The 12,751-nt window shown below is 52.4% G+C and overlaps 1 protein-coding gene across 2 annotated transcripts in view; it reads left to right on the top strand.

The window, feature by feature from the left end:
- The window catches only part of Kazn (kazrin, periplakin interacting protein), a 381,811-nt gene that overhangs the window by 328,945 nt on the left and 40,115 nt on the right, over positions 1-12,751 (top strand). For both annotated transcript variants that reach the window (XM_052177976.1, XM_052177977.1), the window contains exons 4-7: positions 439-609; positions 4,595-4,784; positions 8,782-8,912; positions 12,376-12,426. In XM_052177976.1, the coding sequence (XP_052033936.1) occupies positions 439-609; positions 4,595-4,784; positions 8,782-8,912; positions 12,376-12,426 (543 nt within the window). The remainder of the gene's footprint in view (positions 1-438; positions 610-4,594; positions 4,785-8,781; positions 8,913-12,375; positions 12,427-12,751) is intronic.

Here is a 12,751-nt window from a genome sequence, read left to right as displayed (position 1 = left end):
TACATAGATACATACATACATAGATACATACATACATAGATACATACATACATAGATACATAGATACATACATACATAGATACATAGATACATAGACAAATGCATAGATACATAGATAGATTTAATTAAATGACAAACTCTCCTTCACCCCAACTCTATCAAACTCCACTGTCTTCGGCACATGAAGTTCTTCTTTGAAAAGAGTCACACATATTTCACCCTGCCCCCATTTTCTGTATAGAGACACGCCTTACCCAGGCTCTCTTCTCGGGAAAGTGCTCTTATGAGGAAAGTGCTCTCTGGAGGCATCCATAGCCTTCCCACCTCACACCAGGGCTTTCAGCCTTGTGTTGGGGGATTCCCCACTCCCCCACCCACCCAGATGAGTCCTCCCCGCACAGCCTTACAACCCATCCCCCTCTCTCATCCCCACCACAGGAAAGTGAGGACGCTGTCAAAGCACTGGCCAAGGAGAAGGACCTGCTGGAGCGAGAGAAATGGGAGCTTCGACGGCAGGCCAAGGAGGCCACGGACCACGCTGCGGCCCTGCGCTCCCAGCTGGACCTCAAGGACAACCGCATGAAGGAGCTGGAGGCCGAGCTAGCCATGGTGAGCACGCGCCGGCCACAGAGGAGCAGCCTGGACCACGCAGAGCCCCTGAGGGAGAGGGTGGCAGTCAGGAGGCTAAAGGGAGGGCAGGGGCTCCATGACACTCCTGAGTTGGGGACCTCCCCAAGCCAGGAGCACAGGCATCCTGGGAGGCCTCACTTGACCACACGTCCCAAGAGACTGCAGAAATGTGGAGCAATGGGAAGGTGTAATTTGGTCCAAAATAATCATAATCGTTTGGTAAAACACCTAGCAATGTTAATATCTCAGAGTCTGGGATTACAAATGACAGTATCTACCTGTCTGTGCATATACACATATAAACATACACTTATGTTTATGTATGTGCCATATACCTACATGTATATCTAGCTACTTATTTACATGGGATATAAGAAGGCTTTTGGTTCAAGTGTATCTAAAGCAAAATCATCGTTCTTAGGTCATCGAGTGAAAAAAAAAAGATGGATTTGGTTGGTTGTTGTTTTTGTACTAACCTAAAATCACTGAAATCTATGCAAACATGTTTCAAAATGTACGGCATTGTGGTACATGCATGAGGATCGTAGCAAATCTGGGACTCTGACAGAGATAGAAGAGTCCCGGGATCTCAGCCTTGCCTGCCAGTGTGACCCGGGCCATTCCCTGTGCCATTTTGGTTACTGGGCACCTGCCTTCCCCATGATATGGTTAGATATAGCCAGAACACACAAAGATAAAAAGGCTTTGAAAGCCCCCAGGACCCAGTGTGTGTGTATGTGTGACACTCGCACCAATGTGTGTTTCAATCAGAGGCTAGCTTGTGGGAGACGATTGGTTCTCTCTTTGCAACACGTGGGTCCTGGGACTGAAGTCGGGCCATCAGGCATGGCAGCATCTTTCCCCAGTGTGCTCTCTGGGTCCCCCTCCCTTGTGTGACTCTTTAGTAGTGGGATGTTACCCAGCAGGGTGCCAGTGCTAGCTAACAGTGCACTTACAGACCTCTGGGGTCTGTAAGATGCTTGACCTCTGGGGCCTCCATCCCTGCAGATGCCCTGTAGGGCTCTGGGGAGGACGTAATGGAAACACAAAAACAGCTAGCTTGGCATTTGTGTGCTGCACTGACCTGATAGTTTGCAAAACTCCTGCTTCAGCGGGTAGCCACCCAGAGCAGGGCAGCTGCCTTGTGCAATGCTGACCCCTAGTGGCGAGGGCCGTCAAGGCAGGAAGACTGCCTTCCCTGCATCTCCCGTGGATACTTCCTGCAGCCAGGAGAGACCATGAGTGCCCAGCTCACCGCAGTCCCTGTAGACAGATAGATGAAGCACATCCTGGTGCTTTGAGCCCTGGTCTCAGCGTCTTAGTGGTTCTCTGGTGTTCCCTGTATTAAGGAATAGCCCCCCTACCTTATGCTCCCAACATACTGGTACACAGCCTGCTCTCCGCTAGCCAGAAACTCGCAGTGCCCCTCCCCCGCCCGAAGCTTCAGACCCTCCTCTGCTGAGGCCCCTGGAGCACTGTCACAGGCAACACCTTCCCAGAGGAAGAGGGAGGATGCTTTATGGGGACTCACGATGGCCCCGCCTCCTTCAGGCGTCCCTCTGACTACACATTCTCTTCATCCCCTTTACCACCCGACAGACTTCCGCACAGACCGTCTGTGCTGTGGACAGCCCCAGACCTTTCTGCCGTGAGGTCCAGGCTGACCGGGGAGCCATCTCTGAGAGCACAAACCGCTGAGATTGCAGGCGACTGAGGGCAGCTCAGCCTGGCAGGAGCACGCAGGGATTCTGGAAGGAAGTCAGGACCCACAAGTGCAATAGGAAGTGGGGTAGGGGGCAGGGATGTGCTCAAGGCCACACAGAACGTTCCATGACAGCGGAGGGGGCGTGGCAAGGCTAGCTCTATCTGGGTTTTAGTCACATGAGCATAGTCATTAAAAATGACTTAAAAATCCCCAAGAGCCCAGTGCTCCAGGGCCAGGATGCTCGAGGAAGGGGAGAGGCCAAGAAAAGAGAAGCAGGGAGAGGTCAGCGTTCAAGAGGCGCTCCCAGCACTGAGCCATACATACGCAGTGAGAGAGGTCAGTCGGAAACGCCTTCCGTGTCCGCCGCCGGTGGGAGGGAGATAGTCCACACAGCCCGAGGGAACCATCTTTCTCAGATTTCAGGTTCTGTGTGGGCACAGTGAGATGCTCCCATGCCCAAAGGGATCTCCCATTTGTCAGACAGCGATGTCCCACTCCACACAGAGGGCCCACCCGCCCCTCCTGACTCGCCTGAGGTGAGGTCCTTCATCCACCAGGGGAGAGAGAAACCAGGTGGAAATGAGCGGGCATCATGCGGGGGCCTCCTCTTCTTCTTCTTTTAAGATTTATTTATTTATTATATGAGCACGCTGTAGCTGTCTTCAGACAATCCAGAAGAGGGCATCAGATCCCATCCCATTACAGAGGGTTGTGAGCCACCATGTGGTTGCTGGGATTTGAACTCGGGACCTTTGGAAGAGCAGTCGGTTCTCTTAACCGCTGAGCCATCTCTCCAGCCTGCCCGGGCCTCTTTCTTGTGTTGCCCGCAAAGGCTGCTTGTTTTGTGGGTTGGTCTGGGTGGTCCTCTGCTTCCCATGTATGTGCGTGGGATGCTTGGGAAAGGGAGGTCGTGACCGGCCCTTCCCTCCTCCTCCCACTCCTCCTCATTCAGCTTCCCTGCCCTGTGGGAGCCTGGGCTAACCTGGACTAACCTGAGTATACCTGAGTCTCTGTCTAATGCATGCTCCTTTTCTTAGCCACCACACTTTAAGATCCTATCTGGTAAAATCCCACTTACCTGGTAGAGTAGGAACATAGCTCATAGCTAAGCCATCTCTGACCTGTGCCCTTCACAGAGGCATTCTCTCTGTCCCCAAGTTAGCCCATGGATAGCACCCAGACTTGTGGCGGTTCCCCTAATTCAGGCCTGTCCCTTGAAGCCCAGGCTAGACCCGCCTTGCCTTCCACCTGCCTAGCTCTTCTGAACTTTGTACTTTCTACGTGATGGCCCACGATTTCCGCTGCCAACAGGGGCCTGGATAACTGTACATCTTGGGGTGCATCATGGTGGGGCTGCCCTGCACATTGTGGGGTGTTTAGGTGCTTTTCCTGACAGTCTCGGGGCTGGCTTCTCTGTGTGACCTCCGCTTTGCCCAAACTCAGTCTGAAACCTGCATTTAACAAGGTTTACCCGAGGATACCCCCTACACCTCTTTCTTGAGCCTGCCCAGAATCCCGCCTCGGGTCATAGGTGGCTCTGTTGATAAGGTGCTTGCACCCAAGGGTGAGGACTTGAGGTCAGTCTCTTTAGAACACATGTGACGGGGCAGGAAGCCTGGCAGCACACAAGGTACTGAAGGAGAGCCGCTCTGCTTCTCGACCTGCAGGCAGCCAGGAGGAGGCTCCGATTTCACCTGAGTGCATAGGAGACCTCAAAGCCCGCCCACACAGTGACGCACTTCCGCCAACCAGGCCACACCCCCTATTAGTGCCAATCTTTTCAAACTACCATCGTGTGATGCGGAGACAGAGGATCTGGGACTTACTAACCAATCAGCTTTAATCTCATTAGCGAGCTTTAGAGAGAGATACTGTTTCAAAAAACGAAGTGGGTGGCTTCTGAGGAAAGACATCGGAACCTTGATGTGCAGCCCTCACTCAAAAGAGCATGTGTATACACTGACAGAAACAGAGACAGACAGACAGACAGACAGACAGAGTCCTGACGTGTCCTTGAAGAACCCAGAAGTGATGACTGTATTTGGATTCCTCCTCCCCTGGGCCCTCCGCTCTCAGTGGGAACTGAAGTTGAGACCCTGCCGAGCGTGGGTGAGACCCGGGGCTCGCACCACTGGCAGATGGCTCGCTGGTGCAGAAGTAGAATTCTTGGCTTTCTCTGGTGGTAAGAGGTGCCAGGCAGCACCATGAGAGGTCCCTCCAGTTACGCTTTCTTCCTCCTTTCTCCTGCCCATTCTCCAGGCCAAGCAGTCCTTAGCCACACTGACCAAGGACGTTCCCAAGAGACATTCACTCGCCATGCCTGGCGAGACGGTGCTCAACGGTAACCAGGAATGGGTGGTGCAGGCTGACCTCCCACTGACGGCTGCCATCAGGCAGAGCCAACAGACTCTCTACCACTCCCACCCTCCCCACCCTGCAGACCGGCAAGGTGAGTCCTGCACTACCTGGCCTCGGCCAGCAATAGGGAGGAGTCATAGGAGGAGGCCGCTGGGCCCAGTGGGAAGGGCAGCCCGGCCTGGGGCAGCATGGGACAAACTATGACGGCTATTCTAACTGAATTTACTAAGAGGTGGCCTTCAGGCATAGCTGGATCCAGAGGCTCACCTGTGCCTAAGACATGAACCAAATGACCCTCATTGGTCAATTTGGGCCACGTAGCCATCCCTGAACTAATCACAGTGCCTAGGAGAGCCAGTGCCCTGATTGGCCAGCCTGGGTTACCTAGGCATCCTTTGGCAGGGGAGGGTACTGAGCTCCTTGACTGACAGCTGTAGCCAGTTCATTTGTTACACAGAAAGAGTATCAATGTTACACACCTTTCTTTGCTCCAGATACTTAGAAAAGCACCTGGCTCCGTTCCCACCGTCTCCGGTACACACTCCAATCCAGTCTCCATTGTGTACCACAGACTGTGCACTGGTCAGTCCCCTGACTCTACTGGGGGAGGGAGGTCCTCCAGTGGTTCTCAACCTGTGGGTCGCGACCCCTTTGGCAAACCTGCTTCTCCAAAAAATATTTACATTTCAGTTCATACCAGTAGCAAAAGTACAGTTACAGAGTAGCTGTAGTGAAAATAATTTTATGGGTGGGGGTAGGGGGGTCATGACAACTTTTATACAGTACGGAACTGTATTAAAGGGCCGCAGCATCAGGAGGATCGGGAGCCACTGCTGTAGTGAGACTGGCCCTCCAGGTGCCCACAGCTGCTGCACAAGGCTACGGGCAGTTACACAAGCCCCGTGCTCCCTATAGATGGAGCATGTGGGTAAGACAGATGAACTGTAGAGTGAGGGGTGGTTCATGCTGTGGCCTATGACCTGACACAAGGGTCAGTTGTTCCTTTGGTATGAGAGATGCTGGATTCTTTTTTGGTTTTGTAAGACAAGGTTTCTCTGTGTAGCCCTGCTATCCCAGAACTCACTTTGTAGACCAAGCTGGCCTCATACTCAGAAATCCACCTGCCTTTGCCTCCCAAGTGCTGGGATTAAAGGCATGAGCTACCACCACCCCAGCAAGAAGCTCAATTGTTTTTTTATTTTTTTAAAGATGTATTTATTTTTTATATGTAAATACACTGTAGCTGTCTTCAGACACCCCAGAAGAGGGTGTCAGATCTCATTACAGATGGTTGTGAGCCGCCGTGTGGTTGCTGGGAATTGAACTCAGGACCTTCCAAAGAACAGTCAGTGAATGCTCTTACCCACTGAGCCAACTCACCAGCCCGAGATGCTGAATTCTTATTGCAGTGTGTCATGTGTCTGTTTGCTGAGACCTCCCTCCCAGGACTGTCAGAAAAGTAAAGTGTACACAATTCCCCAGTCAGGTCCTTGGTAAATATTAGCTGTCCCTTCCCATCCTCACTGTCTCCACTGACGGGACACACAGGGCCTCAGAACCTCTACTGTAAACAGACTCGGAGGCCACCTGCAGTAAACAGAGACTCCATGTGCTCTTTTGACCCTTGCAGGGATCCCGACTGGGTCCAGCCGACCTTTGAAGCCAGGTCAGAGCTAAAGACCTAATAAAACATTAAATCCGACACATCCCTAGGCAGGGGTGCTGAGACCTAGTAGGATCTGTCGCCCACCACCTCTTGGTCAGTCCCAAGATTCAGGTGTCTCCCCAGCCTCTGGTCCGCCTTGGCTGCGGGGGAACAGAGGTCTTGTTGAAGACAGGCAGTTTACAATCGTGTAAGAGTTAACAGAATAATAGCCGATCACAGCCCACGGCTGCAGGTCCCCCGTCCCTTGTCTGACACTAAATTAGGGTTGGCCCAGGCTACAGAATCCACCATCTTCTGAGCCCTTCCTCCTCTGCCTGTCCGTGCTGCTCCTGCAGCCACCCCAGAGCCTTTTATTAAACATGGCTTCTCAGAGAAGCTTGCAGGCCCTCTTCTTGGCTGTCGTCCTTCACACGCCCACCCCACCCCCACCCCTCTGTGCTTCCGTAACCACATGCATGGCGTCCCCCACCTCCACGCCACGTCGTCCGTGGGAAGGCGTCTGCCACGCGACTCGCTCCTCTTCCCTTTCTATTGCACCTACCACAGTAAGCGGGTGTCTCATCGGATACTCCGCGGAGACGCTGTCACCAGCCATGCTGTAGTCTACTTTATGTTGCTGTGGCAAACGCCATGACAGAAGCAACCGGGCATTTCACAGTTTCATGAAGGGAAATATCAGGGCAGGAACCTGGAGGCAGGGACCGGAAGCAGCGATCGTGGAGGAATCCTGCTTCCTGGTTTGCTTCTCTCTCCACAGAAGGCCCAGATTGCTCTCTTAGAATATCCTCCACCCACCCAGGGGTAGCATGACCCGCGGTGAGCTTTCACATCCCCAATCAAGAAAATGCCCCCCAACACTTCCCTACACGCTAATCGGAAGGAGGCAGTTTCTCACTCGAGAGCCCCTTTTCCCAGATGACTCCGGCTTGTGTCAAGTTGGCACAAAAACAAAACAAAAAAAAACAAAAAAAAACAAAAAAAATAGCACAGACAGACACCTCCGTTCAGACAATAGATAAAGAGCCAATAGCTCATCAAGGGTGAGGAGCATGCCCGGGGCAGCTCAGCCCGGAAAGGAGCCCACCTAGATCGGAAGTGATTCAGAGATTCCCCACTGGGCCACGTGCTCACTGGTGGCAAGGGCTGTCTGCGCGTGGAGGTGGAGCCGGTGCAGTGGTAACCTGCTCCATCTGTAGGGTGCTGGCAGGACTGGGGTAGAGAACGGCAGGGGGGCCAACTGAAGAGAGAGACACTGAAAGCCCCGATGAGATGAATGCAAATTAGGACCCCAGGGTGCACTCAGTGGTGGGGCAGACAATGCTTGTGTAAATAAAGTCTGGCAATGAGAAGGTAAGAAAGTGGGCGTGGCACTGTGCACTGTGATCCCCGCCCTAAGGAAGCAAAGTCCAGAGGGTGCAGGGTCAGTGGGAGACCCTGTCTCAAACAGACCACAAGGTAGAAAGGGCTGGAGAGCTGGTTCCTCCGCTGTCGAGATTGATGGCTGTTCTTATGGAGAGCCTGGTTTTGGTTCTCAGATAAAGAACAGATTGATGGCTGTTCTTATGGAGAGCCTGGTTTTGGTTCTCAGTACCCACGTGGAGAGGCTTCACAACATGGGACTCCAGTTCCAGGGAATCTGATTCCCTCTTCTGGCCTCCGCAGGAACTGCACACAGCTGGTGCACATGCACACAGCCGACACATACCCGTAAATAAAAGATCATTTTAAAAGGTGGACAGTGATTGGAGAAAATAACTGTCGACCTTTGACCTCCACATGCATGTCGAGGTGTCACTGGGAGCGGGAGGCTGAGCCCTGGTTGGTGAGGTGTACAGGGTTAAAGCATGCTTCCAGGCTTCAGAGGACAGGAGCAGGGCTATATATGTGTGTGTGTATGTATATATGTATATACACACACACACACACATACATATATATATATATATATTATCTCTGCAGTGGCCAAAAGCCTGTGGCTCTGATTTCATTGTGAGGAGTGGAGGTGGAGGGGCCATCCTGGTCTTCACGGGGACAGATGGCAGTTGCCGTGAGCTAGGACAGTTGGTAGACTTGGTGCTGGGTTTCAGAGACACCGGGATGTTGGGGAAAGAAAGGAGCTGACAGTGACCTGGGGGTGTCTTGTCTGGGATTTGTGGTTCTGTTGTGGTCAGGGTTGCATAGTGTCCAGAACCATTCAGACAGGACTTCCCAGACCCTCACCTCCCCCGAGTGAGGAGGACATGAACTGGATCACAAGGAAGGGAGAGAGGGTCACCCCTAGAACAAGCAGGGCTGTGGTGCAGACGGGAAGAGCTATCCACTACACTCACCTTCCCTCCGACTCAGTGTTTTGATCTATACAATGGGTATATCAGGCAGCCACTCTCGTGTCACTTACTAACCAGCTGTCCCTGTTTTCCAGCGGTCAGGGTGAGCCCCTGCCACTCAAGACAGCCCTCCGTCATCTCTGATGCTTCTGCCGCCGAAGGCGACCGGTCATCTACACCGAGCGACATCAACTCCCCGAGACACCGGACACACTCCCTCTGCAACGTAAGGCCAGCAGCGGCAGGGCCTGGGCTCTTGGGCCCTGCCCAGAAACGGCTGGGCCATGGGGTGGGATAAAGATGTGCCCACTCTTTCCTCTCGTCCACCCAGGGAACGCCGTGGCGAAGGCATTTCCCGTTCTGTTCTTTCCCTTTGCAAGAAGCGGTGGATGTGGGGAGAGAAAGAAATGAGGCCTGTTTCCTCCTGTGCCCAGGAGGGCAAGCAGGGTCTGCACAGCCTGGAGCCCTGCCAAGCGCACCCTGCCCAGTGCACCCCGTCTTGGGCCCTGCCTGAGACCCTGGGCCTGACCACAGGACCACCTGTCCCTATAGAGTCTCTTCTTTCACCCTGGGATGAAGCAGATTGCTGTATTTTAATTTTGAGGTTCTGGTCATTTGAGACACATTTAGCCTCTGCAGAGAGGTCCTGTGAACTTGTCTGACTTTGTTGGTCAAACATTATTTTTAATTACTTTCTGAGCACCAGCGCTAAGACACATGAGCCCTCCAGGAGGGCTCGCTCTGGTCCCACTGTGTGTTTGCTATAACAAAATGGCTGAGGCTGGGAAACTGATAAAAGGAGTGATGCCTCTTAGACTCTACGTCGTAAAGTTTCCATTACACCTCACATCATGACCTTGGGGACTAGGCTTCTAGTACAACAGACCTTTGGAGGACACTCTCAAACCATAGCCAAGCCACCGCAGGCTCCCAAGCCGGTGGCCCAAACGTCAATGGATGGCCAACAACAGTGTCAGCCTCCAACAGGTCAGAGGTGGGGACCACTTTGAAATTATGTCCCATCACCCAAAGGGTTTTCCTGCCATGTCCTAATGGCAGAGATGACACACAGAGGTGTCTTTGGGGACATAGGGAGGCCTTCTGTTTTTCCTTCTTTGTTTATTTATTTTTATTCCATGTGCATGAGTGTGCCGCCTGCATGTGTATGTCTGTGCACCGTCTGTGTACCAGGTGCCTGTGGAGGTCAGAAAAGGGCATCAGATTCCCCTGGATCTGGAGTTACAGGATGGTGGTAAGCCGCCATCTGGGTGCTGGGGACTGAACCCAGGTCCTCTAGTGCTCTTAAACCACTGACCCACCCCACCAGCCTGGGAACGCATGTTCAGAAACACCAAGTTAATATTGTTTTATTAGCCAACCGAACATAGGAAAGCCATGACTTGCTGACTACGGTCCTTGGCCCGAGACGCTCAGGAGAGGGATGTGCTATGTATGGTGACGCATGAGAAGCAAATGTATCAGGTTATGGGAAGCAGCAGCTTTCCCCAGTGTGAGCGAGGGAAACCCTTCCCCCATCCACAGTAATCACCAAGAGTGCTTATTATCAAAGTAGCTACGATTACAAGCACTGGCGGAACGGCTCGGTTGTTAAAGTGTACGCTGCACAGGCGTGAAGAGCCAAGTCCCAGAATCCACATTAAAGGGTCAGGCACAGTACTAATCAGGTGCGTGTGATCCCAGCGCTGAAGAGGTAGAGACAGGAGGGTCCTTGGGGCTCTTCCCTGCCCCCCCCACCCCCGCCAGCCTTGTTGAATCAGTGAGCTCAGGTCAGCGCAAGACCCTGTCTCAAAGAATACAATGAATGATTCCTAAGAAATGATGCTGAATTTGGCCTCTAGGCTACACACACACACACACACACACACACACACACACACACACAAGATCTCTAAGAGGCATCCCAGCCTGCTTGGGCGGTCATGGGATTACCGGCCCAGAAGCTTCACGTCATCTTGACAAGGCTAGCATCTCTTCTTTTCCAGAGGCTGTGAAGAAGTAGTGTGTCTTCTCTTCTCCACGGCCTAGAGGCTGAGGCTGACAGACCATAGGAAAACCCCTCCAGTGTCTCTGTCATCTATTTTTTAGTTGAAAGGCCTGCAATGGGGAGGGAGTTGCCTGCTCTTACTTAGTACACAGGTGGAGAGTCCCAGCCTTAAGCCAAAACCCCTTAACAGACAATGCTGTCCATCTACTGGTAACCCTAAGGCACTCGGGGACAGGAATGCTGCTGGCAGATCTACCCAGAGAAGGACTTCTGCCACCAGAACTGCATTTGACACAGGCCAGCCTCAGCCCATACGTGGTGCCAGAAGCAACTTGTATATATTTAGAAAAGATGGTACTTTGCAAAAAAGCTGTCAGCTGCCTGCTGCCCAAGTTTTGTTTGCAAACCTTGAGGCCGGACTGTAGGCTGAACTGCCCATTTATTAAATCTCTCCCAAACACTCTGTTCCCTATCTCGACGGGGGTGTGCATAGGTAAACTTAAAAAGCCAGAAAATGTGTCCAGGTGTCTCTCTGTCCTTGGGGATTTGACCTGGTACCAATAAGATCGACACAGACACCTCACACTCTGGCCACTAATTAGAGCTGAAATGAAGACTCAGTACAGGGACATTGGATGTTTGAGAGGCTTTGGTCCAAGTGACTCTTGATCTCTTTGTGGTTATTGTGCTTGTAATTCCAGAAAGTATCACCAGGAGACGCCCTAGTAATGCCTTTTTAAAAAAAAATCTCAATGGGCTGTTGGCTCCCAGGTAGAACAGATGTGATTTGGGGATATAATAAAAAACATTTACACATCCACAGGCTATTAAGGGTCCCTTCCCTACCCACCTGGGATCTAGTTGGCGAGCCATGGAAATGTCCTACCTACCCACGGGCTATCTGGTGTTCCCCAGGAAGGATTTGAAAGGGGCCCAGACTTGTGTGAATGCCAGGTCCTGAGGCTTGGGGCTCAGTGCGCACTTGCTGTGGAACCCTGCCTAGAAAAGGCACAGAGCCAGGAGAAATGAGACACCCCGAATTTGAGTCCCAACTCTACCTGCTCTGAGCTCTGTAAGAGACTGCCACTTGGCTCCTACTTACACCTAAATCCCACTAACAGTCTCTGACGGCCTGGGTAGGAGTCGCTGTGTTGGTTTCAGGGTAAGTTAGTGACCATGCAGTCTGCTGAGTCTGTTGTTTATTTTGTGTGTTTGTTGTTTGTTTGGTATTGTTTTGTTTTTCCTTTTCAGTGCTGGGGAATAGACCTGGGGCTTGCTAAACGTGTCTGTCTGTCACCGATCTCAACTCCCTCCCCCTTAGAAGGCTTTTTTTTTTCCCATTAAAGTTGATTTCTTTACTAAGAAAAACAAATGTCTAGCAGAACCAGCCTTCCATTTGAGCACATGCACCGATTAAGGCGGGAACTTAAGCCTCCTCAAAGGATTCAGGGTTGAAAGGCCAGGCGGGAGAGTTCCTCAGGTCCCCTGACTTGATGAGGCCCAGGCCCCATCAGCAAGCTGTGCGGAAGGGCCAGAGGGCCATTCCTGTGGGATCCCCACATAGAGGCAGGGTAGCACTGGAGGAGTTGGTGGCTCCCCTCCAGGGAAGACCCCCATCCTCATGGGCCACCTGTGCCCTCGTGTGTCCTGTCTGCTGCTTCATCTTCTTCTCCTTTGGCTATAGGGCGACAGTCCCGGCCCAGTTCAGAAGAGCCTGCACAACCCTATTGTACAGGTGGGTATAGCTTCCCTGGGCGCTTCTCTGGGTGCTTCCCTGGGTGCTTCCCTGGGTCCTCCCTCCACCCCAGCTTGACCTCTCCCAGCCTTGTTGCTCTGAACTGTCAATCATCCCATGCCATTTTCAGACTGCCAAGACAGAGAGGAACAGAACCCCCTCTTTGAGTCACACGTGTCCTAGCACCTGAGCCAGGCTTGGCAGGCACTCTGCCCGACCTGTAAGCCCACTGTGCACACCACACATCTCTATCCTGTAAGCCCACTGTGCGCACCACACATCTCTATCCTGTAAGCCCACTGTGCACACCACACATCTCTATCCT

The sequence above is a fragment of the Apodemus sylvaticus genome, chromosome 3 (assembly GCF_947179515.1).
Source record: "Apodemus sylvaticus chromosome 3, mApoSyl1.1, whole genome shotgun sequence".
NCBI classification, from domain to species: Eukaryota; Metazoa; Chordata; class Mammalia; order Rodentia; family Muridae; genus Apodemus; species Apodemus sylvaticus.
This window is presented reverse-complemented; position numbering and strand designations above follow the sequence as displayed.